Source organism: Lynx rufus, unplaced genomic scaffold (genome assembly GCF_022079265.1).
Source record: "Lynx rufus isolate CCGP_SWC_20201006 ecotype Redwood Valley unplaced genomic scaffold, mLynRuf1.p SCAF_24, whole genome shotgun sequence".
NCBI classification, from domain to species: Eukaryota; Metazoa; Chordata; class Mammalia; order Carnivora; family Felidae; genus Lynx; species Lynx rufus.
Window position 1 is genome coordinate 4062378 of NW_025814839.1, and position 24868 is coordinate 4087245.

Sequence of the window (24868 nt, forward strand, 5' to 3'; positions counted from 1 at the left end):
ATCCTGGGACAGATATGAATTATTCGTAGCTGACTTGCTTAAACTTCAGTTAGAAAGTAGATTCTTACTGAGCAGTTACTGCGCGCTGGCCACTGACTACACGTGAAGGGATACTGTGGCAAATGTGACAGACACGATCCTTGCCCCGCAGAGTACGCACCTGCTACATTTCAGGTGCTCACTCACCACGTGCGGCTAGTGGCTACTATACTGGACAGCATATACAGCGTTTCCGTCATTCTGAAAAGTTCTATTGGATAGTGCTATTTTAGAACATAAAATCTAGTAAAATTGACAGGTGGAAATTCAGAGGGCAAATGTTGGAAATGAACCTCTCAGCCTAGTGCTGTTTTCACCTCCCATGTCCTCCTTCCTTCTTATAGAAAGCCTGTCAGAGATAGAGTCCTGTCCCCTCTGTACACCTTGTCTAGCTCCCCACCTGCTTTGATTGTTGTTTTCCCCGTGGGACACAAACAGCGCTCTTCCAAGCCCCCTCCCCTCCGAGTGCTCCGGGACTTCAGCCAGATTCAATCCCGTCTCTGCAGCTTGCTAGCCAGGTGATCACGGGCGGCGGCTTTGCTTCCTTGAACCTCAGTTTCTTCCTCTGTAATTCGAGAATAGCAATTTCTTTGTTGTAGGGTCGATGCATGCATCCCACAGAATTATGCATGCAAAGCTCTCTGCATGGTCCTGGCACATGGTCAGTATTCAGTACGTTTTGGTTATTTTCAGAGTGCAGTGCAGCTATAGGAATGATATCTTCATCTAGACAAATTAAATTGTCCAGGCTCATGTTCAGCCCTTCAAATGAAGCTACAATTTAAAAGACCTATGAGTTTCTTTACAAAAAAAAAAAAAATGGACTTGTTTATTCAGACTTCACAGGCATTTTGGCATGTGCTTTCCAGGAGTTTTCTGATGGGTTTTCGTATTTTAGGTCTGCAGAAGACCTGGAGTTTTAAAAACATTTCATCAAGGGCAAAGGTTTAGATTTTTGTTCTCTAAAGCACACGCACACACACATACATAGATGTTTTGATAGAATAAAGATAGTGTAAGCAATCTGTGATCTCTGTCAACATTAGAGGCTGAACTCTTAAACCAGTATTATAGGAATCTGTCTCGGCTTCAAAATGTTTTTCCATCTAATTTTTTTCAATTAAAAATATTTTTACATTTTTTTATTGTAAAAACCCACATAACATAAAATTTACCATCATAACCATGTTTAAAGTGTTCAGTTCAGTAGCGTTAAGTATATTCACATTGTTAAGAACTACATCTCCAGGACTTTTTCAACTTGCAAAATAGAACAGAAAGAGAAGGCCAGGGATCTTATCAAACTTAAATCTGGAGAATTTTTTCACTTCCCCAATACAGTGACCCTCAACATAGTCCCTCAGGAGAGATGCCTGCTTGTGAGAACTTGGCTCACTGGGCTCACCACCCCCTCTGTCTGTCTCAGCCAGCACAGCTGTGTTGTTCTCCCGCAGCGTGGACACTGGTGTGTGTCTGAAACACCCAGCTTCTCTGGTACCCACTACTGATGTTTTCTTTACACGGAGCTTGTCTTTTTTAGTTCATTCGGCTCCTTAAGAGACAGGGAAGATTAAATAGAGTGGTCCAATTTATTTAGGATATTTATTTTCCTGAAAGGGCAGTTCTCACCCAACCCTGAATAATGCAAATGTAGAGTAGAGGGAGGGGTTTGTCCTTGGTTTTGGAGAGCCTGAGTCCTTCCTGGAGTGAGCATGGATTGAGTTCTATTCTCAGGGCAGACCAGAGGGTGTCAGTTATAAGCTTCTGTGGCTGTTTTAGGCCCACTTTATAGGAGATTAAGCCCTGGGGACAGTGTAAGAGGACCTGCAGGTTGATGGATCAGAGGTTGCCTGGCACTGGGTCCGGTTTTGCAGGGTTTCATCTGGACCCTCTGAAGCATACCCACCCCCCACCCGCCGCCCCCCACTGCATTTCCAGACCAGATACACAGTGGAAGTGAGGTTGTCAGGACACAGGAAGCGTGAAAGGAACAGTACTTTGCCATGAACAGTCTCTTTGGGGTCTGTTCTCCCATGGGATTTATATAAGTTGAGGATGGCTGTTTTGCTTTTCAATTTCTGAAGTACAGACATTAAGGTCATGTGCCTTTTGTAGTTAGTAAACAGTGCCGCCTTCTTTTTTAAAAAAAAAATTTTTTTTTTAATGTTTATTTTTGAGAGAGGGAGAGAGAGAGCACGAGCTGGGGATGGGCAGAGAGGGAGACAGAGGATCCAAAGTAGGATCTGCACCGACAGCAGAGAGCCCGATGTGGGGCTCAAACCCACGAACCAACCATGAGATCATGACTTGAGCCGAAGTCGGGCACTCAACTGACTGAGCCACCCAGGTGCCCCTCCCTTCTTTCTGAAAAAATGGCGAAGTAGAAATCTACAGCTCTTCTGTGTAGCCACAATATTTAACATTAGCAAAATGCTAACATCATTTTGGAACCACTCAACTTTCATTTAATGTTCTCAACAACCGCTAAGATAGGTAAGATAGCTATTAGCATCCCCACTTTGCCGATGATGACACTGAGGCCCATTGTGGCTTCGCTGTGTGTGCAAGGTCGCTGTTTCTGAACCAGAACTTTGGTTTTCTGAGCTTACCCCCAGCTAGTAACCCAGTATTACCATATCTCCAACTTTAAAAAGCAACATCATTTTATATCATAACACTCTGAAGTTACTTATTATAACAAATCTCAACGGTCTTCCTATTATTCTTTTTAAAAATATGCCAGTATGCATGTGGGAGCACCACCTTTTAGGGACACTCATCTCTCATCCCCGTCCCTCGCTCAGGTCGTGGAGTCCTGCCTAGAAGGTGTCTGTAAGCCAGACCCCAGGATATACAAGCTGTGCTTGGAGCGGCTTGGCCTGCCGCCTTCTGAGTCCATCTTTCTTGATGATCTTGGACCGAATCTAAAAGCGGCTGCCAGCCTTGGCATTCACACCATAAAGGTAATGATCACTATTTTTTGAACCCCTGCTGTGCTCTAGGCACTAGCATAAGCATTTCTAAGCTTGTCCTGTTAACAATCATAGTTGTGTTTAGTGGTTTTCCCCCATGTTGCTATGGTCTTCTTTTTTATTAATTTTAGGATATTTACATGACAAGCCACTCTATTTTTGAAAGGAAGTAAGACAAACACTAAGAAGGCAGTTTGAGAAAAGAATTATGCAAGGAGGTGAATGGCAGGCTTAAGACATTTGGGATGGCAGCTAGGCTGTCCCTGTGACACCGTTCTGGGTAGGGAGCCGGCAGCTACCAGCCACACGGACCGCCCAGGTCATGGCTATGAAGCACAAGAAGCCACCTGAGAGGACGTCTCTGTCCAGCTTCCTGTGTTTGGGTTTCCATTATGAAGCTGATGGGCTATAGGGACAGGGTTGATGCTGCAGCACAGTATCATGCCCTCCTGGCATGAAGGAGCTCGTGGACTCTTAACTGGCACTCTTCCCAGCCAATAAGAAAGTTTAGTGTGGTTAAGAATTAAATGGGAAGAGCAAAGTCTTTATACAGCTTCCTCATTAGCTGAATATCTTGGCCTCCAAAGTCCTGGCTCAGAAACATGACTTCTTGGATATTTTCCTCTAAAAAACTGCCCTTTTAGAGAACAGACAGGAGGCCAGGTCAGGGTTGACTGGTGGTACATGTTCAGTCTTCTCTTTGAAACCAGGTTGATGACCCAGAAACTGCAGTAAAGGAATTAGAAACCCGTTTGGGTTTTACGTTGAGAATGGTTGTTCCAAACACTTGCCCCATGAGAAAGACAATGGACATTCCACGAGGTTCCTTGGAGAAGTACCTCAAAGACTTACTGGGGACCCAAAGCACAGGTATTTAAATTTCTGCTTTTTGCCAACTCTTTCAAGGCTAGGCCTTCAGTCTGGTTCTCACTTTCAAACCCTAGTGGAATATGCTGGAGACAGAGGCTGTGTGGTGAGGAAAACAGCCATGGAGCTCAGTGGATCTGAGTGCAGCTTTCAGTTTTGCTTGGGGAAGAGCATGAACCCCAAAAGTACACTCACCCTCTCTTCCACCCGAGAGCGTGGTGTGGCAGGGATCGCCTGGGATCTGGAGACTGTGTACGTGCCCAGGGGTGTTTGAGTGTGTCTAAATGTTTTGAGATGACAGCCTGTTTTGTGGAGGTGACTTAAGAAGCTGCATAAATTTACAGTGTGACAAGTTGTCTCCATCTCTTCAAAGGCCCCTCTTTGATTCTTCATATTCCTCTCTCAGAAAAATAGGTGCCTCAGGGGCCTTGGAAGACATTTCCACCTGGTGATAAGGTTTTGCCTCACCCATTTAATCCCTGAAGACTTTTTGCGTGGAGCTCCACTTATGTTTTCCAGAGATTGGATTGTTCTTAGGGCCTCTGCAAAGCTGAGGGGCCCCTTCTGAGCAGGCCAGCTCCAGCTAACTCAGGCAAATGCCAGTTTCTTGCTCTTCTGACCATGTGAAACGAATCTGTGTCCAGAGTTCAGTCTTGTTATGAAGCTGAAGGTTAATTAGGATGTTCCTGAGCGGGAGCCACGGATTTGAGCCCCTTGGGGTGGGAGAGAGCATCTCAGGGAAGCACTTCAGCTCAAGCTACAGGCCTCCGCGGAAGCTCCTCCCAGCCGTCACGCCAGTCTCAGGCGTGGTTTGGCCGAGTGTGGACTGAGGGATGCACAAGGGTGCTTTTCATCCTCAGGCTTAAAGCATTCCATTTTAGCATGGTGGGTTGCCATGACCGTGCTTGTGGTTGATAAATAGAACTGAAAAGCTTTTCTTCGTGGAGCGGGAGTTGGCAAGAGGGACAAAACTGGACACCTGCACAAAGTGAAGATGATTGTGGTGTAAATGGAGTGGCCTTTGCCACACTGTAGTGGACCTGGGCTGGCACAGTAGGCCTGGGGCTCCATCACTTCTGGTGCCCAAGTCGGAGGTGCATCCCTAATCAGAATGTCCTGCATCCCAAATGCGGTACTTGTTAGAGAGCAGGAGTGCCCAGCTCTATCCTTCCGAACTACTGTCGTTATCTTTGTTTTCAAACTTGCAGGCCCGTTGGAACTCCTTCAGTTTGATCATGGGCAGTCAAATCCAACCTACTACATCAGGCTAGCTAACCACCAGCTGGTTCTGCGGAAGAAGCCCCCGGGGACACTCCTTCCATCCTCCCATGCAGTGGAGAGGGAGTTCAGGTAACTTCTCAGAGCTGGGGTGTGCTCCCCTCCATCCTCCGCAGCTCAGCCCTGAGCTGACAAGTCAGCTCTCCATCAGACTGCCTTGAGACATTTAATGTATGTATGCATGTATGAATTTCCAAAATTATCTCAAATAAGAACATGTAACCTAATTTTATTCAGAAGTTTGTTTTCTCTTTTCTGTACCTAAACCTGTAGGAAACTAGACCTTTTTGGAACCTCTGGTGGAAAAAGCATTATTGGAATACTCATTAGTCTCACCTTTTAGTCTTAAAGACTAAGACCTTTAGTCTTATAAACAGTGTATCAGTGGGGCCGAGGCCAAAACAAGCATGGCATTGAGTTGGTAGTTGTTGAAATTGGCTACATGGGGGTTTGTTTTATGAATCTCTACTCATAGATGTCTGAAATTTTCCATAATAAAATATGTAAAATAATAATGGGTTGCATTACAGCCCATCCCAAATAACATAGTTTCTTTTGAAAATAGGAAAATTTAAACATAGCAGGTTGAAAAAAAACCTAGCTCCAAATTCTTTGAAACTGAGATGAAAATTCTGGATGGTCTCCAGAGTGGGGCTTACTTTCCTGGAAGCCTTTCTCTTCCTCTGCTTCCTTCTTCCTTCCAGCCCATTATGTTCTGTAGAAGGAATGTTGCAGAGTAGTAAGGAAAATGTGACTTTGGCTCTTGGTCCCTTCTTGTTCTCACTGTTTACTGTTTCTTCTTTGGACTTTTTAGTTCCTAGAATCTGACTTCTCCAAGTATTGCAGGCAATGGTGACTGAGAATTATGAAGCTTTAGGGGTCTCCAGAGGAGAAAACCTGTAGCTATTTCTGGACATTTATATATGTACCCACATAGTAGCAGGTTTGTATTTAGAGGAAAGAAACCCTAAAAGTGTGAAACCCCCACTCTATTCTCATGCATCCTGCTTGTGAACTCTGACCATTCCCAGGGGTACTGAGGAGTTCTGGAGGGCTATGGTGACATTCCAAAAATCCAGGAATGCAGAGAATTTCCATTTTAGTAAAGGAATAAAATGGGCATTTGAAGATGAAATGTAATATAGTATCTGCTTATAAAATGCTAAATGTGGGGGGGGGGGCGCCTGGGTGGCTCAGTTGGTTAAGTGTCCCACTTCGGCTCAGGTCATGATCTTGTGGTTAACGAGTTCGAGCCCCGTGTCGGGCTCTGTGCTGACAGGTCGGAGCGTGGAGCCTGCTTCAGATTCTGTGTCTCCCTCTCTTTCTGACCCTCCCCCCGTTCATGCTCTCTCTCTGTCTCAAAAATAAATAAATGTTAAAAAAAAATGCTAAATGTAGGGGCACCTGGGTGACTTAGTCAGTTAAGCATCTGACTTTGGCTCAGGTCATGATCTCATAGTTTGTGAGTTCAAGCCCTGTGTTGGGCTCTGTGCTGACAGCTCAGGGCCTGGAGCCTGCTTCAGATTCTGTGTGTGTGTGTGTGTGTCTCTCTCTTTCTTTCTCTGCCCCTCCCCTGCTCACACTCTTTCTCTCAAAAATAAATAAACATTAAAATGCCAAAGGTACATCTGAACAACTTTGGGAATTTTGGAAAACAGCATGATACAATTTATTAAAAACTTCATTGTAGTCACACTTTGAGATCTAACAATTCCAGTTAGAGGAATGTCTCTTTAAAAAATAATTCTAAATAGGGAAAACAGCTTTATGCAGTAATATGGTCACCACAATGTTGTTTTAATAAAAAATTGCAAACACCCAAAAGGTACAATAATCAGGAGATGATTAAACCTTGGTCTATCTACTTGTTGCCATAACAACAATAATAGTAATAGCTGACATTTACTGAGTGTTTAGTATGTGCCAGGCACTGCAATAAATGTTTTGGATGTGTTGTTAACCCAAAGCATTCTCACAACAACTCATGATATGTTACTATTATGGTCCCCATTTTATAGGTGAGAGAAGCAAGGATTAAAGAGGTTAAGCGGTATCTCCAGGGACACACAACTAGCTGTGAGTGACGGAGGTGGGCATCATACCTGGGAGGCAGTAGGATTTCACAGCCCAGCTTTAATGATTGTGCTATTAGTGTAGCCAATAATATGCCTGACACAAAAATGCCATGATAAAATTTTAACGTGATAAAAACAGATAGAAACCACATATAGTTCTATCCTGTTTTTTTGTTTTGTTTTTTAAAGATTTTATTTTTAAGTAATCTTTACACCCAACCTGGGGCTCAAACCCACAACCCCAAGATCAAGAGTCACACACTGTACCAGCTGAGCCAGCCAGGCACCGCCTATTTTTTTTTTTTTTAAGACTTGTGCACTGAAACAAAAATATTAGAAAAGAGCACAACATTATTTACCATGGTCATGTTGGACTAGCATGTTTCTGTTCCTCAACTGTAAGCAACAGAAACCCACCTAGACTGACTTAAGTCTTCATTTTTAAAAAAGGAAGAGGAGTAAAATTTATTGACGTCACAATTTAAATCTTTCAGGCATAACCAGATCTAAGGGCCCATATAACGTCACCAGGACTCACTCATTTTCTCTCTCTCTTCATCTCTCCACTCTTCTTTCCTCCATCACCTCAGTGAATGTTCCAGCATACCTCCTGAGATTTGATTCATTGGCCCAATGTGTTGTCTGGGGTCAGGAGGATGCAGTATTCAGATTGGCCAACCTGGGTCTTGTGCCCATCCTTGGAACCAGGGTTTGCATCAGTCCCACCCAGACCATGTGGACTGACGGTGGGGGAGAGCTGTTTCCTAAAGGAAAGCCCAGGTATGTTATCAGAACTTGAAGCAAGGAAAGGACACCAGGCAGGCAAAAAGCAGGAGCCAGTTACTGGTGATAAGACTGAGTAATTATTGGGGCGCCTGGGTGGCTCAGTTGGTTGAGCGACCGACTTCGGCTCAGGTCATGATCTCGCAGTTTGTGAGTTCGAGCCCCGCATCAGGCTCTGTGCTGACAGCTCAGAGCCTGGAGCCTACTTCAAATTCTATGTCTCCCCCTCTCTCTACCCCTCCCCTGCTCACGCTCTGTGTCTCTCTGTCTCTCAATAATAAATAAACATTAAAAAAATTTTTTTTTAATGAAAAAAAAGACTGAGTAATTATTTTTCTATTTAAAACATGAAAAAATTTCTTCCTTAGGTGATTCATAAAATTTACCAGTAAACCCATCAGGGACTGGAGTTTTTAGGAAAAGGTTTTTTGATTATGGATTCAATTTATAAATATTGGGTTATTCAGATATCTTATTTCATCCTGTTTTAGTTTTGGTAAGTCATAATTTGCAAGGAATTTGTCCATTTGTCTAATCTATCAAATTTATTGTTCATGATATTCTTTTATTATCCTTTTAATGTAGTGATTTTCCCTCTTTTTCATGATATTGAGTGATAATTTGTTCTTTCTCTCATTAGTCTATTTAGGGATTTATCAACTGTTTTCAAAGAAGAGTGTTTCACTTTATTAAATCTTTCTGTTTTCTGTCTCATTTATTTCTGTTCTATCTTTATTCCTTTCCATCTACTTACTCTGGGCTTATTTTTTCCTTTATAGTGTAACTGATTTAAAGTCTTTTTACAAGTATTTAAAGTTATACGTTACTTTCTAAGCACTTCTGTATCTCACAAATTTTGACATGTTGTATTTTTTATTCTTATTACAGTTTAAAATATTTTCTAATTTCCCTCGTAATATCTTGTTTGACCCATGGCTTATATGAAAGTGTGTTCTTTAATTTGCAAATATTTGAGCTTTTTAAAAAAATGTTTTATTTAAGTAATCTACACCTCACATGGGGCTCAAACTCACAACCCTGAGATCAAGAGCTGCATGATCTTCCGATCAAGCTGGCCAGGCACCCCTCAAATATTTGAGCTTTTTCTACATGTCATAAATTAATGATTTTTAGTTTAATACCATTGAGATCTTAGAAATACTGTTTAAGATTTCCGTTACTTAATCGTATGAACCAGCATATGATTTATCTTGGTGAACGTACTGTGTGTACTTCAAAAGAATGTGTATCCTGCCCTTGTTGAGTATTGGGGGAATGGCCATCAGGTCAAGTCGTTGGTAGTATCACTTGGAACTTTGTCTTACTGCTTTTTGTTCTAGTTCCATCAGTTACTGATAAAGGGGTACTATAGTCTCAACTATGATTGTGGATTTGTCCGTTTCTCTCTGTAATTCTGATCGTTTTTCTTTCATTTTGAAGTCCTGTTATGAGGCATGTACACATTTATGATTGCAATATCTTCCTGATGGATTAATTCTTGTATCATCTGGAAATGTCCCTCTGCTTCTGGTAGTACTCTTTGTCTTAAAGTGTCCTTTCTCTGATATTAATGTGGCTATTTCTTTAAAAAAATTTTTTTAACATTTATTCGTTTTTGAGAGACAAAGAGAGAGAGAATGTGAGTGGAGGAGAGTCAGAGAGACACAGAATCAGAAGTAGGCTCCAGGCTCTGAGCTGTTAGCACAGAGCCCGACGCAGGGCTCAAACTCACAGACCATGAGATCATGACCTGAGCTGAAGTTGGCCGCCTAACCGACTGGGCCACCCAGGTGCTCCTTTCCCTATGTTTTTATATATAAAGAATGTCTCCTGTAGACAGCATGTAGCTAGGTCTTGCTTTTCTGTGCAATAAAACAATCTCTGTCTCAACTGAAATGTTTAGTCTAATCAATATAATGTAACTATTGATATATTTGACTTAAGTCCATAATTTTGCTATTTGGTTTTTGTTTGTTCCATCTGTTGTTTGTTCTTCTTGCATACTTTGGGGTCAATTGGATATTTTTTAGAATTCTGTTTTAATTCCTGTGTACACTAATTTTAATTCAGAAAAATAATTTCAAGAAAATCTCATCAATTCAGCCAGCATTTTCATTCATTTTTCTTTATTCTGGCAGGATAATGAAAGCCCTTGGAAATGCTGGGGTGCCTGTCCCCAGAGTTCTTGACCTCTGTGAAGACTCAGGGTAATGATGAGATTTATTTATTTATTTTTAAATGTTTATTTATTTATTTGGCGGGGAGGGGCAGAGAATGAGGGAGAGAGAGAATTCCAAGCAGGCTCTGCACTCACCGGGGCTCAATCTCACAAACCGTGAGATCATGACCTAAGCCAAAATCAAGAGCCAGATGCTTTAACCCACTGAGTCATCCAGGTGCTTCCAGATTGATTGATTGACTGATTTGTTTTAATGTTTATTTATTTTTGAGAGAGAGAGGGAGAGAGAGCAAGTGGGGCAGAGGCAGAGAGAGAGAGAGAGGGAGACAAAGAATCCGAAGCAGGGTCTAGGCTCTGGGCTGTCAGCATAGAGCCCGATGCAGGGCTCGAACTCACAAACTGTGAGATCATGATCTGAGCTGAAGTCAGACGCTTAACCGACTGAGCCACGCAGACGCCACTGGATTTATTTATTTATTTATTTATTTATTTATTTATTTATTTATTTTAAAACCTTTCTTAACGTTTATTTTATTTTTGAGACAGAGAGAGACAGAGCATGAACGGGGCAGGGGCAGAGAGAGAGAGGGAGACACAGAATCGGAAGCAGGCTCCAGGCTCTGAGCCATCAGCCCAGAGCCCGACGCAGGGCTCGAACTCACGGACCGTGAGATCGTGAACCTGAGCTGAAGTCGGACGCTTAACCGACTAAGCCACCCAGGCGCCCCTGGATTTATTTTTTATTACATATTCAAACTACAGAAGAGAAAAGCCCATCTAGTCGCTCAGATCCCAGTTTGTTAGAATGAAGACAAATAAAATGTGGATGGGAGAGAAGAAAGACTTTAGAGCATTCCCACCCCCCTACCCCCCCCGCCCCCGCCCCCGCCCCGAGAGCTCACAGATCTGTAAGTTATCCTGAAAGATGAAGAAATATTTGGTTTTGTGAGAATTGGATCCACCTAGCTTCATGTTTGTTTTTGTTAATCTTTTATTGTGGTCCTTCTAAGTTGTTTTTAAACTGCTTTGCAATAACCTTTTTGAATTTTTTTTTGTCCCACCTATTTAATTATGAACATTTTGAAACATAGAAAAGTTGAAAGAAAAAGTAGCATAAAGAGTTCTCATCTAGATTAAAATGTTGCTAACATTTTGCCATATTTCCCTTCTGTATGAATATATGTATGTTTACATATGTGTATAGGTGTATGATATAAATAATTTTATGTAATAGTAATTACACACTCTAATAATTTTATAATTTTATACATTTTATAAATATATTTCCTTTTTCTATATATATTTTTAGCTGAATCTTTTGAAGTAAGTTGCATACCCCTCCTAAAAATAAAGACATTTTCTTTCATAATCAAAGCAGCATTATTACACTTAAGATAATTAATAATTTAATAATAAATTTAAGTTCTAGCCCATGGTCACATCAGGATAAACAGTTTTAATGGTAGAATTTTCAAAACAAGTTTTTAGAACAGTCAAATGATTTCTAGTAATGTCTAGCCTCTTCTCAATATGCTTTCCTACATTATCACTCTTAAACTCTATTCCATAGCTTCCCCAAGTGGACCTAATGGAAGAGAGGTATGCGGGCAAGGAAGTATAGACAGGGCTGTGTGTGTGGACTGGTTTGGGGATGGGGTGCTTCTAACCTGTGCTCGTGTATGAAGGAGAAAGGAAACATCCAGTACCCTGGGCCTGAACTCCTTCTTCAGTTCTTGGAATGAACACACAGGACCGTTAGAGCAATACCATGACTAACAGCCTGCCATGTTATGAGCTGGGCCACTGAAACATCCTGTCTGTGTCCCTCCCAGGGTCATCGGTACTCCTTTCTATCTGATGGAGTACTGCCCAGGCCTCATCTACAGAGATCCCTCTCTGCCAGGCTTGGAGCCCACCCAGAGGTGGGCCATTTACACTGCCATGAACAGAGTCTTGTGCAAAATTCACAGCGTGGACCTCAACGCTACGGGCCTAGAAGACTACGCAAAACACGGTGAGCACAAGGCCATTTGTCTTTCATGCTGATAGTTTCCTCATGGTGCCCCTGGTTTTAGGATTTGCGTGATGTCAGGTTGTTCACGCACCTAGTGTTTGCTAAATGTGATGTGGGCTTCATAGCCTCCTGCTGGGAAATCCAGTTACATTTTAATGGAGGTGTCACTTACCTAGAATACGACATTCTATCCTTGGGTACATCCCTTCATGGACTACAGAATCTCTCTTCCCTGCAACTTTATCTTGCTAGACCATTTTAATCTTTCTTTTTTCTGATACCAGCCAGGAGTATTTAAGATACTTTTTTCTGTTTTTTACTCTTTCCCCTAAATATTCTTTTCAATAGGGATAGACTTTTAAAATGCCATTATGCCAAGGTATTTTGTTTGCAGAGTTTGTTTCTGCTTGTTTGTTTTTTTTTTTTTTAATGTTTATTTTTGAGAGAGAGAAAGAGAGCAAGCATGAGGGAGGGGCAGAGAGAGAGGGGGACAGAGGATCCGGAGCGGGTTCCCCACTGACAGCAGAGAGTGGGGCTTGAACTCAAGAACTGTGAGATCATGACCTGAGCTGAGGTCTGACGCTTAACCCACTGAGCCACCGAAGTGCCCTCTGCTTGTTTTTTAATGTCTGAGCGTACCAGTTGCTCCTCATCCTCATTGTTATTGTCTGTTTTTGCTTTGCTTTCCCTTTTTTTTTTTTGTTTTTGAAGTCAGGTGTATTGAAGTGTAGCATTTTATGAATTTGACAGGCACACACAATTTTAAAACCACTGTCACAAATGTCTCCGTTCTTTTGCATGCACAAACTTTAGCACAAGCCAAAGAATTTCACTCTTTCTGACTTGGAAAGTACAAGAGTATTATTTGACTCTTGACCAGTATGTATTCTTGGCTGTAGTCAAAAAGAATCTCTCAGCGAAGCTGTATTTTCTTCTTTCTCTGCTTTTAGCCTAAATGTGCCTCTTTTCTGTAGGACCACATCAAAGGCTATAGTATGTGTCCAGTGTATATCAACTTCCTACCGTTTCTGCCAAAGTACCTAAAGTTCCACCTCTCCACGGGCACCTGATCTGAGTCCCTACTCAGATCACTCTGAGACACTTAGCTACAACAGAGCAGGCCTGCTGACCTCCTAGCCCATACTGAGGGAGTTCTCCATCCCTTCCAAGTACAGTGGGCTCCGTATCATCCCCTGTGGGTTCCCCTCCACCTTGGTAGTCTCATTTGGAAATAAAAATGTGTTGTTTATCTGAAATTCAAATTTAAGTGGGTATTTTTTTTTAATGTTTATTTATTTATTTTGAGAGAGCACACACCTGCATGAGTGGGGGAGCGGCAGAGGGAGTGAGAGAGAAAGAGAGAGAGAGATTGAGAATCTCAAGCAGGCTCCATGCTGTCGGTGCAGAGTCCCCGAAAGTGGGGCTCAATCCCATGAGAGCCATGAGATCATGACCTGAACTGAAATCAAGAGTTGGCCGCTTAACCAACTGAGCCACCCAGGCACCCTGGGTATCCTGTATTTTATCTGGCAGCCCTACTCACCAGTAAAAGGGCAAGTGGGCAAAGACAACCCATGTTGCCCATATTGATCCGTTGTTTCAAGATGGAAAGAGCATTGGAGAAGTTGGATGCTAATTTATCAGCGACCTCGGGCAAGTCACATTACCTCCTCATAGTTTTCTCAATAGTAAAGGTTTGGTGTGAAAAAAAAAAAAAAAAAAAAGGCCTGTGCTGCCTCCCTCACAGGGCTGATCTGAAAAGCAAATGAGGTGGCAGCTGTCCCGGTGCTTTGAATGAAGATAAAGCCTTAGGCAAATGAAGTAGTGGGCAGTGTAACATCCTGTCCTAGAACGAGAACAGCTTATGGAAGAGCCTCTCCCATGTGCTGTCTGAATGGATCCTGTGCCTTTTATTTTATTTTATTTTATTTTATTTTATTTTATTTTATTTTATTTTTAAACGTTTATTTTTGAGAGAGTGCAGGCAGGGGAGGGGCAGAGAGAGGGGGACAGAGGATCCATCCGCTCAACCAACTGAGCCACCCAGGTGCCCCCTGTGCCTTTAAAGTAGACTATTTTGACGTTTTTTCCACTGACCTCTTAGCATCAAGAGACAAAGCAGAAATCTGATGTGATTTCATGTGATCTAAGGGCCAGCATCCCAGGCCACTGGCTATGTTTTGAGTCTGAAAGCATAAAGCAGTTTCGTCATGCTTCAGGTTCACTGATCCAGCTACAGACGTACTAGATTCTTCTTTTCAAAAAACCCCTGCAATTTCTCTGGTTATGTCAGGAATCCAGCTGCTTGGCAGGGCATTGGCTATAAATAGATAGTACCATTTGTGTAAAGAGCAGTATATTTGAATTAATTTACATATTCAAATACATTTAAATATTTGCTGGCACAAGTGAATATCTCCAAAAGAATACCTAAGAAGCTGGTCACGTGGGTTGCCTTGGGGGAGGAAAAGAGCTGAATGGCTGGGCGGAGGGGTGGGAAAAAGATTACTGTTTGCCCTTTTGTCCAAGCCATGTGAATGTGTTATCTATTCAAAAGAACACATTTAAATTTGTAAAAACACAAAAGAAAGACTGAGAGAGCACACAAACAGGATTTCTAATCAAGAGGGACTTTTGACAAAGATCCTTCAGGTGCAGTCCAATTACCACAAAGAACCTTTTCACCACCCAGGACCTGCAGGGAGCACATAATCCTCCTTCCTTATCCCAGGGGGGCAGTCTGCTTCAGGAAGAATGTTTCAGCGCTTTGGCAGGCCTGAGAGAGACCAGCGGCCAGCAGAGCCAGAGACACAGGGGCAGCTGCGTCTGCTTCCCTTGAAAATGGAACGTGTGCAGCACTGGGCTGGTGTGTGTGAGGGGCGGGAGGTCCCAAATCCACATCGGAGGTTTTCCTGAAGGGCTCCTTTCACAAAGGCTCAGCTCCTGTGAGTTTGTATTTGACTTCTTAGCATGATAATTTTCAAACTTACAGAAACATGAAATAGTGCAATGAATAACTACACATGCCCGCTACTGATTTTAACAATGCTGAACTTTTGCCATATTCACTTTTCTCTTTCCTTCTCCCGCTTCTTCTGTCTCTCTCCCTATATATAAATATATTTAACAAAGTTGTAGAGACCCTAACACTTAACTCCTAAATACTTTATGCATTTCCTTAAAAATAAGGGCATTCTCCGATACCATTATCCCATCCAAGAAAATTAAAAATTTTCCCAGAATATCTAAAACCCAATCCATATTCAGATAGACTTCATCAGTTATCCCCTTATATCTTTTATAAATGAGTCCCCCTCCCCCATATCAGGATCTGATCAAGGAATCTAGAACAGTCCCCCCACCCCCCACCTGTTTTTTTGACACCAAGTCAGGGAGCGCTTGGGTGGCCCAGTTGGTTAAGCATCCAACTCTTAATTTTGGCTCAGGTCACGATCCCATAGTTGTGAGATCAAGCCTGGAGCTTGCTTAAGATATTCTCTCTCTCTCTCTCTCTCTCTCTCTCTCTCTCTCTGTCTCTCAAGGAAAAAAAAAAAAGACCAAGTCAGTTGTCTTATATATTTGTCTTGATTATTTCCTTATGGTTTACTTTACTCTATTTCCTATGATTCTGAAAACTAGAAGTTAGTTCTAAAGGCTTGATTTGTTTTGGATTAAATTCCTGTGGATTTTGATCTCCACCTCTCATGACCCAACTAGATTTTCCAAAGAGCTCATGTCTGGATGCCCCAACTGTGAGTGGACTGCACAGAAGGAGCTTGACGTCTCTATCCTTATCTTCAAACCCTTCAGCCTCTGGGGACCGTTGCTCTTTCAGATGAGGGATGAGGGCTTGGCTTATATCCAGGGACCTGACACATTTATTAATTTTTAGTTATATTAATAGTGACAATTAATAATGATCAATTGACAATAACTGGGACAATGATGCCACCATTCATGGAGCAGCCTTCTGTGCAGCTAAGTATCTGGCATGTTCTGTATGGATTTCTGTTAGCCTTCACAACAGTCTTGTGGAATTTAGGTGTCAATATATTCCTATAGAAGAAGCAAATGAGGCTCAGAGAAGTTAAATCAATTGAAGACCTTGACTGTGAGCTGAGTTGACTCCAAAAGTCCTTCCAGTGTCCTGGTCCCAGATAGAACTTGCAAGTTCCTCAACTTTGGTATCTCTTGGGTTTCTTAGCAAACAACTGAATAATGATAGCAAATACTCATGTAGTAGTATTACATGCCAGGAACATTTCCAGGGGCCTTTACACATTTTATCCTCCCAACAACTCTCTGAGGAACATCTCACTGATGAGGAAAAACTGAGGCACAGAGAGGTTAAGTCACCTGTCTGAGATCAGAAAGATGGAGAATGGCAGAGCTGGGAACCATACCGAGGCAGCCCAGCCCCAGACTCCATGCTCTTAGCCAACCACTGTTGTTTAGCCAACAAGGGATTTTTTAAAGGCTGTTAGGAAGCTTGTAGGATATCTGAGAGGGCCAGGGATCAGGCTTGCAGGCCATGTGGCTGGAAACAGTACCCAGATCACACTGAAATCCAGCCACGGCGGCAGGAGCATCACATGAGAAACTCCTAGGTCATCAGAAGGTGATACCACATGGCACAAAAACAGACACTCAGATCAATGGAACAGAATAGAGAACCCAGAAATGGACCCACAAACGTATGGCCAACTGATCTCTGACCAGGCAGGAAAGAATATCCAATGGAAAAAAGACAGTCTCTTCAGCAAGTGGTGCTGGGAAAACTGGACAGCAGAAGAATGAACCTGGGCCACTTTCTTACACTATACACAAAAATAAACTCACAATGGATGAAAGACTTCAATGTAAGACAGGAAGCCATCAAAATCCTCGAGGAGAAAGCAGGCAAAAATCTCTTTAACCTCAGCTGCAGCAACTTCTTACTCAACACGTCTCCAGAGGCAATGGAAACAAAAACAAAAATGAACTATTGGGACTTCATCAAAATTAAAAGCTTCTGCACAGCGAAGGAAACAATCAGCAAAACTAAAAGGCAACTAATGGATTGGGAGGAGATATATCAGATAAGGGGTTAGGATCTAAAATCTATAGAGAATTTATCAAACTCAACACCGAAAAAACAAGTAAACCAGTGAAGAAATGGGCAAAAGACATGAATGGACACTTCTCCAAAGAAGACATCCAGATGACCAACCGACACATGAAAAAATGGTCAACATCACTCATCATCAGGGAAATACACATCAAAACCACACTGAGATACCACCTCACACCTGTCAGAATGGCTGACATTAACAACTCAGGCAATGACAGATGTTGGCGAGGATGCGGAGAAAAAGGTTCTGTTTTGCACTGCTGGTGGGAATGCAAACTGGTGCGGCCACTCCAGAAAATAATATGGAGGTTCCTCAAAAACTTAAAAATAGAACTATCCTATGACCCAGCAATTGCACTACTAGGTATTTATCCAAGGAATACAGGTGGGCTGTTTCAAAGGGACACATGCACCCCAATGTTTATAGCGACTCTATTGACAATAGCCAAAGTATGGAAAGAGCCCAAATGTCCATTGATAGATAAATGGATAAAGAAGATGTGCTGTGTATATATATATATATATATATATATATATATATATATGATGCAGTATTACTCGGCAATCAAAAAGAATGAAATCTTGCCATTTGCAACTGTGTGGATGGAACTGGAGGGTATTATGCTAAGTGAAATTAGCCAGTCAGAGAAAGATAAATATCATATGACTTCACTCATTGGAGGACTTTAAGAGACAAAACAGATGAACATAAGGGAAGGGAAGCAAACATAATATAAAAACAGGGAAGGAGACAAAACATAAGAGACTCTTAAACATAGAGAACAAACAGAGGGGGAGGAGGGGTTGCTGGAGGGGTTGTGAGAGGGGGGATGGGCTAACTGGGTAAGGGGCTTAAGGGATCTACTCCTGAAATCATTGTTGCACCATATGCTCACTAACTTGGATGTAAATTATTAAAAAAAAAAAAAAAAGTAAAGATAAAATAATAAAAGAAAATAAAATTTAAAAAAAAGAAGATGATACCACAGAGCATTAACAAGGCTTTCACTGTTTTGGTTACCTTGTGGAACTTTTGGAGGATGTTAGAGTGGCATGCCACGTTCTCATTCTCTTTCCCTCAGGGGACTATATTTCACATCAGGTGCAAACCTGGATTAAGCACTATCGAGCCTCAGAAACCAGCAGCATCCCGGCGATGGAGAGGCTCATCCAGTGGCTGCCGCGCCATCTTCCCAGGCAACAGAAGACCACACTGGTGCATGGGGACTTCAGGTAGGCATGACTGTGAGGAGGAGTGAGTACCTAGACGTGGAAAATGATGGGCAGGGCCCTTGAAGCGGAAATCAAACAGCTAGCCCGAACCCAATTTACAGTTGAGAATTACTTCTTCACAGAGGATCTCCTTGTGCGTGCCCTTTTAAGGCATGGTTTCTCCACCTTGGCCTCTTGACATTTGGGGCCAGAGAATGCGTTATGATGGGGGGCTGTCCTGTGCAACAGTGGGAGTTATTACAGCCCCTAGGTTTGAAAGTGCAAGTGTGTGCTCCAGTTATTACGGCTGCATAAAAGACTCCTCCCAAACCGCATGGCTGTAAACAACGATGGCAGTTATTTTGCTCACGAAATCTGCTGTCTGGGGACAGGATAGCTGGTTTCAACTGGGGAGGCTGTCAGGCTGGGGGCTGGACTCTCCTGAAGGCTCACTCACATGCCTGGCACTGGGGCAGAGAAGACTGAGCTGGGCTCCCTGGGCCTCTCTTTGGTCTCCCACGTGGTCCCTCCAGCATAGCAGCTTCTGGGCAGCTGGACTCCTTACCTAAGTGGCTCAGGGCTGCAAACGTGTGTGTTCCAAGAGAGAGGGCTGACTGGGAGGGAGCTGGTCACCTTTTCTGAGCTGGGCTCTAGAGTCTCTTAGCATCACTTCCACCTGCATTATATTTGTCAGAAGCCAGTTGCCTCAAGCAGCAAAGAATTAGACTCTTCCTTTTGTGTAAGAAGTGTCAGAATGTACAGACCTGTTTTAAATCCATCAGAGGGAAGGAGGAAGTACGAGAACCCAGAGAGGTCACTCTGTGGAGAGGGCTCCTGGACCACAGCTCTTATGGCCCTTGGGAGAGGAATATAGCGTCCCTCACCTATCTGCCTCCTTCTCGTCTCCTGCTGGTGAGACGGCTCTGGCTGAGCCCACCTGAGCCATAGGGCAAGGGAGCCAGTGGACGTGGGCACTGAGGGGTTCACAGGGTGGGGAGTGCATTTGCAGGGGCAAATGGAAGACACCCAGCACAGAACACACCCCTAGCACTCAGTTTCCTTAGAGCTGTCTTTCCATTCCTTTTGTGGCTCATTCAGGCTGGACAACCTGCTGTTCCATCCAGAAAAGGCCGAGGTGCTTGCCGTCCTTGACTGGGAACTCTCTACCTTAGGCGACCCCCTTGTGGACGTGGCCTCCAGCTGCCTGGCTCACTACTTGCCATCCAGTTTTCCCGGGTCCCCGCTGCGAGGTAGGAACAGCTGAAGGAGAAGAGGGAACAGGGCAGCTCCATTCTCAAAGCACCTGAGGCACAGAAGTAACCGTGATCGGTTGGTGCATGAAATTGAGGTCCTGGTGGTTTGGCTGGAAAATGCATTCCTGCCAGTGGAGGGAAATATGTGTAGATGTATTTTAAGCGAGAAGGATGTGTGCATAGGCCCCTCCTATGTTTTTACTCAACTAATTTCTATCTAATTTTCTAAATAAAAAACACAGATTTATTTTAAAATGTTAGAGCCAACACAATAGCCAAAGTATGGAAAGAGCCCAAATGTCCATCGATGGAGGAATGGATAAAGAAGATGTGGTATATCTATACAATGGAGTATTACTCGGCAATCAAAAAGAATGAAATGTTGCATTTGCAACTATGTGGATAGAACTGGAGGCTATTATGCTAAGTGAAATTAGTCAGAGAAAGACAAAAATCCTATGACTTCACTCATATGAGGACTTTAAGAGACAAAACAGATGAACATAAGGGAAGGGAAACAAAAATCATATAAAAACAGGGAGGGGGACAAAACAGAAGAGACTCTTAAATATAGAGAACAAACTGAGGGTTACTGGAGGGGCTGTGGGAGGGGGGATGGGCTAAATGGGGAAGGGGCACTAAGGAATCTACTCCTGAAATCATTGTTGCACTATATACTAACTAATTTGGATGTCAATTTAAAAAAATAAAAAATTAAAATAAAATGTTAGAGCCAACAAATAACAAAAGGAAAAGTTAAAATCATCAATAGTCCCAGAGATGAGCACTGCCAACATTTTCATCTTTTGGTGTGTGTACATACATTTGTTTAAATGAAAATGTGATTATATGATTTTATGGCCTGTTTTTTTTTTCACTTAATTACATGTTTTTATGCCATTAAGTATTTCTTCTACAGCATCATTTTTAATGATGAAATAGGATTTTTTTGAATATAGTTAATTTAATCAAGACATTTGACAAATGTCTTAAGACAAATATCTCAGTATCTCATTTGGATATTTAATTTTGTTTTCAATTTTTCTTTTATACTACCTCCCCCCAACCCTCACAAAAAAAGGCAGTGAACATCTTTGTGGGAGTATCTTTGCCTATATTATAAGGTATACTCCGAACAAAGTCCCAGGAACAGAATATATTACATGCTTCTAAGCCATGAAAATGTTACCGATGAAGGAAATCAGTACACATTTCTGATTTGTTGTAATTATTTTTTTCAAAATTTGGCAGGATCTTTCTTTCAATACCATTTTTTATCAAATGGCAGATGGAAAATCATATGCATCCACCCTGAACTGTGGCCCAGGTGGAGGTGGAGGCCCCTCATTCCCTCCACTACTGCCAATTTAGTCTGAAACTTTTAAGGGCCAATTTGTGAACAGCTTCGTGCCAGGATCCCAGCCATGCGGGGGCGGAAGAGCTGTTGAAATAAGGAGCTGACCCTGTGAATTAGTTGTAAAACTCGTTTCCAAGGCAGGAAGTGATTTTCATAATTCAGATACCTGTGGCCACAAGGGAGTGTGTGGTCACTGCCCAGACATGTCTCTGTCTGTCGCCTCAGGTTTCAGTGACTGTGATTTCACTCAGCTGGGAATCCCTACTGCAGAGGAGTATTTCAGGATGTACTGTCTTCACTCGGGGATCCCTCCTACTGAGAACTGGAACTTCTACATGGCCTTCTGCTTTTTCCGCATGGCCGCGATCCTGCAGGGAGTCTACAAGCGCTCGCTCACAGGTAACGGGTGGCTCAGGAGAGCCTGCCTGAGGGTCTGAGTCCCAGCCACTCAGCTTCTCCCCCTAGAAACCCTCCTGTGACCAATTTGGCCAGAATTCTCCAATATTCAGTTACCTCAACCATCTGTCATTAATAGCATATACATATATATGTATTCTTAAATTTTTTTTAACGTTTATTTATTTTTGAGAGAGACAGACAGAGTGCAAGCAGGGGAGGGGCAGAGAGAGAGAGAGGGAGACAGAATCCGAAGCAGGCTGCAGGCTCTGAGCTGTCAGCACAGAGCTGGACACGGCGCTCGAGCTCACGGACCACAATATCATGACCAGAGCTGAAGTTGAATGCTTAACCGACCGAGCCACCCAGGCGCCCCTATATGTATTCTTTAAAATATTTAAACTTAAAAAAATTTTTTTAATGTTTATTTTGAGAGAGAGAGTGTGCACATGTGCAGGCGCGAGGGGCAGAGGGGGAGAGAGAGAAAGAGAGACAGAGAGACAGAGACAGAAAATCCCAAGCAGGCTCCACACTGCCAGCACACAGCCCAATGTGGGGCTCCAACTCACGAACCGTGAGGCCATGACCTGAGCCAAAATCAAGAATCGGACGCTTAACCAACTGAGCCACACCCAGGCGCCCCAAACTTTAAAAAATTATTAACATAACATACAATTTTTTAAGAAAAAACTTACATGATAAGAATTCAGTCATAATACAAAATTATTTTCCTTTTTTCTCAGTACCGTTTCTTAAACATAAACGCCACCCTTAAAAGTTTCATGGGTCCCCCAATTTGTTCTGTGTATCTATCTTCTCTCTTTCTCCAAGTTTCATAAAAATGTGATCATCCTACATGTATTTTTAGTACCTTCATTTTTAATTTTTTATGCTTAAGAATTCCTATGAAATATTTATATGTGTGTATATGTAGGATATGATATGTGTGTATATATAGCATATATACATATATATATAATTATTATAGATATATACTTTACAACAACATAAGGTACATTCCTTGCTTTTATTTTCACTTATTTTAATTTTCACAATATTTCATAGAGACCTTCCCATATGAATATGTACAGATATACATCATTGTTTTTGATTTCTATAGTATGTCCCATTGTATGGATGTAGTGTAATTTATTTAACCCATTCTCTTATCAATATATCTTTGGATTATTTGCACATTTTAGCAAACACAGATAGTGGTTGGTGAACACCCTCTTCTGCACATGCGTGAATAAACCCAAAGGATAAATTCCCAGAATTAGAATTGCTAAGTTAAAGTATGTGCATTTTAATTTTTTGTACATGTTGCCAAATCCCAGTAAGAGAATTGCTGAAGGAAGAAAAAAGATTATGTGTCTTCTTTGATGGTGCTCTTAACATACATGGGAAAATGCTTTACTGAACTAGCTTGGAGTTCTAGACTATATCTTGTGTGTCTGAGCTTCTGGGAAGAAAAGTTCATCATTGCTACTCAGAACTGACGGTTGAATTGAATGTGTATATAAATGTACTATCTATCTATCTATCTATCTATCTATCTATGTAAACACTCTAGTATTAATTTTAGATCTTGCGGGATAGTAAATGAAATCATCTATATCCTAAATTATTTAAGATGATAGAAAAGCAGGTTATAGTTTGTTTCCTATGTAGAAAGGAACAGCAGAAAGCAGACAGAACCCGCCAAAAAGTCCTAGAAATAGTGACTAACCCAGTAGCATTCTGTACTCCCAGTTTTCGCCATGTCATCATCTCTAAATTCCATTCCCACCGGAAGGAGCCAGGACCGTGTTCAGGTCTAGGGCAGGCAATCTACAGATGAACCTGGAACACCTTGTCATATAGTAGGCTGATGAAGACTACTCGGGTCATATCTAAAGGACTCAGGAGCCAGCTCTCATGGGCTCCTAGTTGCTAATGACAGGACACTTTGAGCACCAGTAAGGATGAACTGAAATGGATGGGGAACACATCAAGTATGTTTAAATCCATGAGTAAAGAGTGACACTAAACCAGAGTCAAAGTCTCACTCACAAATTATGTGTCAGGCTAACAAAATAACTGAGGGAAAGTTTCTCTCTAGGGAAGTAGCTCAGACAGAATGACAGAATTAGCGTGTCACCAGTTTTCCACCCCTCTACATTAATGGGTCCAGAAAATAAGTATCCATGGTGCTAATGTCAGCAAGAGAGAAACAGCCAGACATTACATACCTCCTGATGCTTCCCCAAAAGTCAGACCTGGATCTGACCGAGCCGTAGTGCTAACTACCAGCTTACAGGAAACAGAGGGTCAGAGGAGCACGTTCAACATCAGCACTGAGGCACAGCCACTCACAACATCCAGATTTGGGGACACTTCAGTTTCTTCAACAAATGAATGTCGGGGGGAAAAGAAAAGATGAAAAGGGAACCTATAGATTGAAAGGGACTTAAAAGACACATCAGCCAGTTACAGTGTTTGGATCTTATTTAGATCCCTATTTGAAAAAACAAATTATAAAAAAAATTTATGCGATAGTCAGTGAAATTTGAATTCTTTTTTTTATTTTATTATTCTTTTTTTAATTTTTTTTTTCAACATTTATTTATTTTTGGGACAGAGAGAGACAGAGCATGAATGGAGGAGGGACAGAGAGAGAGGGAAACACAGAATCGGAAACAGGCTCCAGGCTCTGAGCCATCAGCCCAGAGCCCGACGCGGGGCTCGAACTCACGGACCGCGAGATCGTGACCTGGCTGAAGTCGGACGCTTAACCGACTGCGCCACCCAGGCGCCCGTTTTCTTTTTTTTTTTTTTTAATTTTTTTTTCAACATTTATTTATTTTTGGGACAGAGAGAGACAGAGCATGAATGGGGGAGGGACAGAGAGAGAGGGAGACACAGAATCGGAAACAGGCTTGAAATTTGAATTCTGACTGGATAGTTAGTGATATTGGAGTCATAGTTAACTTATTTTATTTTTATTTTTTTATTTGAGAGAAGAGAACACACATGTTCCCTGTGGGGGGAGAGGAGCAGAGGTGGAGAGAGAATCTTTTTTTTAAGTGTGTTTTTTTTTTTTCACGTTTATTTATTATTAAGAGACAGAGAGAGCATGAGCAGGGGAGGGGCAGAGAGAGGGGGAGACACAGAATCCGAAGCAGGGTCCAGGCTCTGAGCTGTCAGCACAGAGCCCAACACGGGGCTCGAGCTCACAAACTGTGAGATCATGACCCGAGCCAAAGTCAGTTGCCTAACCACTTTGCCTAACCACACCCAGGCGCCCCAAGTGTGTTTATTTTTGAGAGAGAGTGTACACGTGTGCACATGCGT

The 24868-nt window shown here is 42.3% G+C and overlaps 1 protein-coding gene across 1 annotated transcript in view; it reads left to right on the top strand.

Moving 5' to 3' along the window:
* The window catches only part of ACAD10 (acyl-CoA dehydrogenase family member 10), a 42922-nt gene that overhangs the window by 13784 nt on the left and 4270 nt on the right, over positions 1 to 24868 (top strand). The window contains exons 5-12 of the mRNA XM_047088362.1: positions 2844 to 3002; positions 3722 to 3881; positions 5087 to 5228; positions 10153 to 10221; positions 12026 to 12207; positions 18400 to 18550; positions 19628 to 19779; positions 21365 to 21538. Coding sequence (XP_046944318.1) covers positions 2844 to 3002; positions 3722 to 3881; positions 5087 to 5228; positions 10153 to 10221; positions 12026 to 12207; positions 18400 to 18550; positions 19628 to 19779; positions 21365 to 21538 — 1189 coding nt within the window. The remainder of the gene's footprint in view (positions 1 to 2843; positions 3003 to 3721; positions 3882 to 5086; positions 5229 to 10152; positions 10222 to 12025; positions 12208 to 18399; positions 18551 to 19627; positions 19780 to 21364; positions 21539 to 24868) is intronic.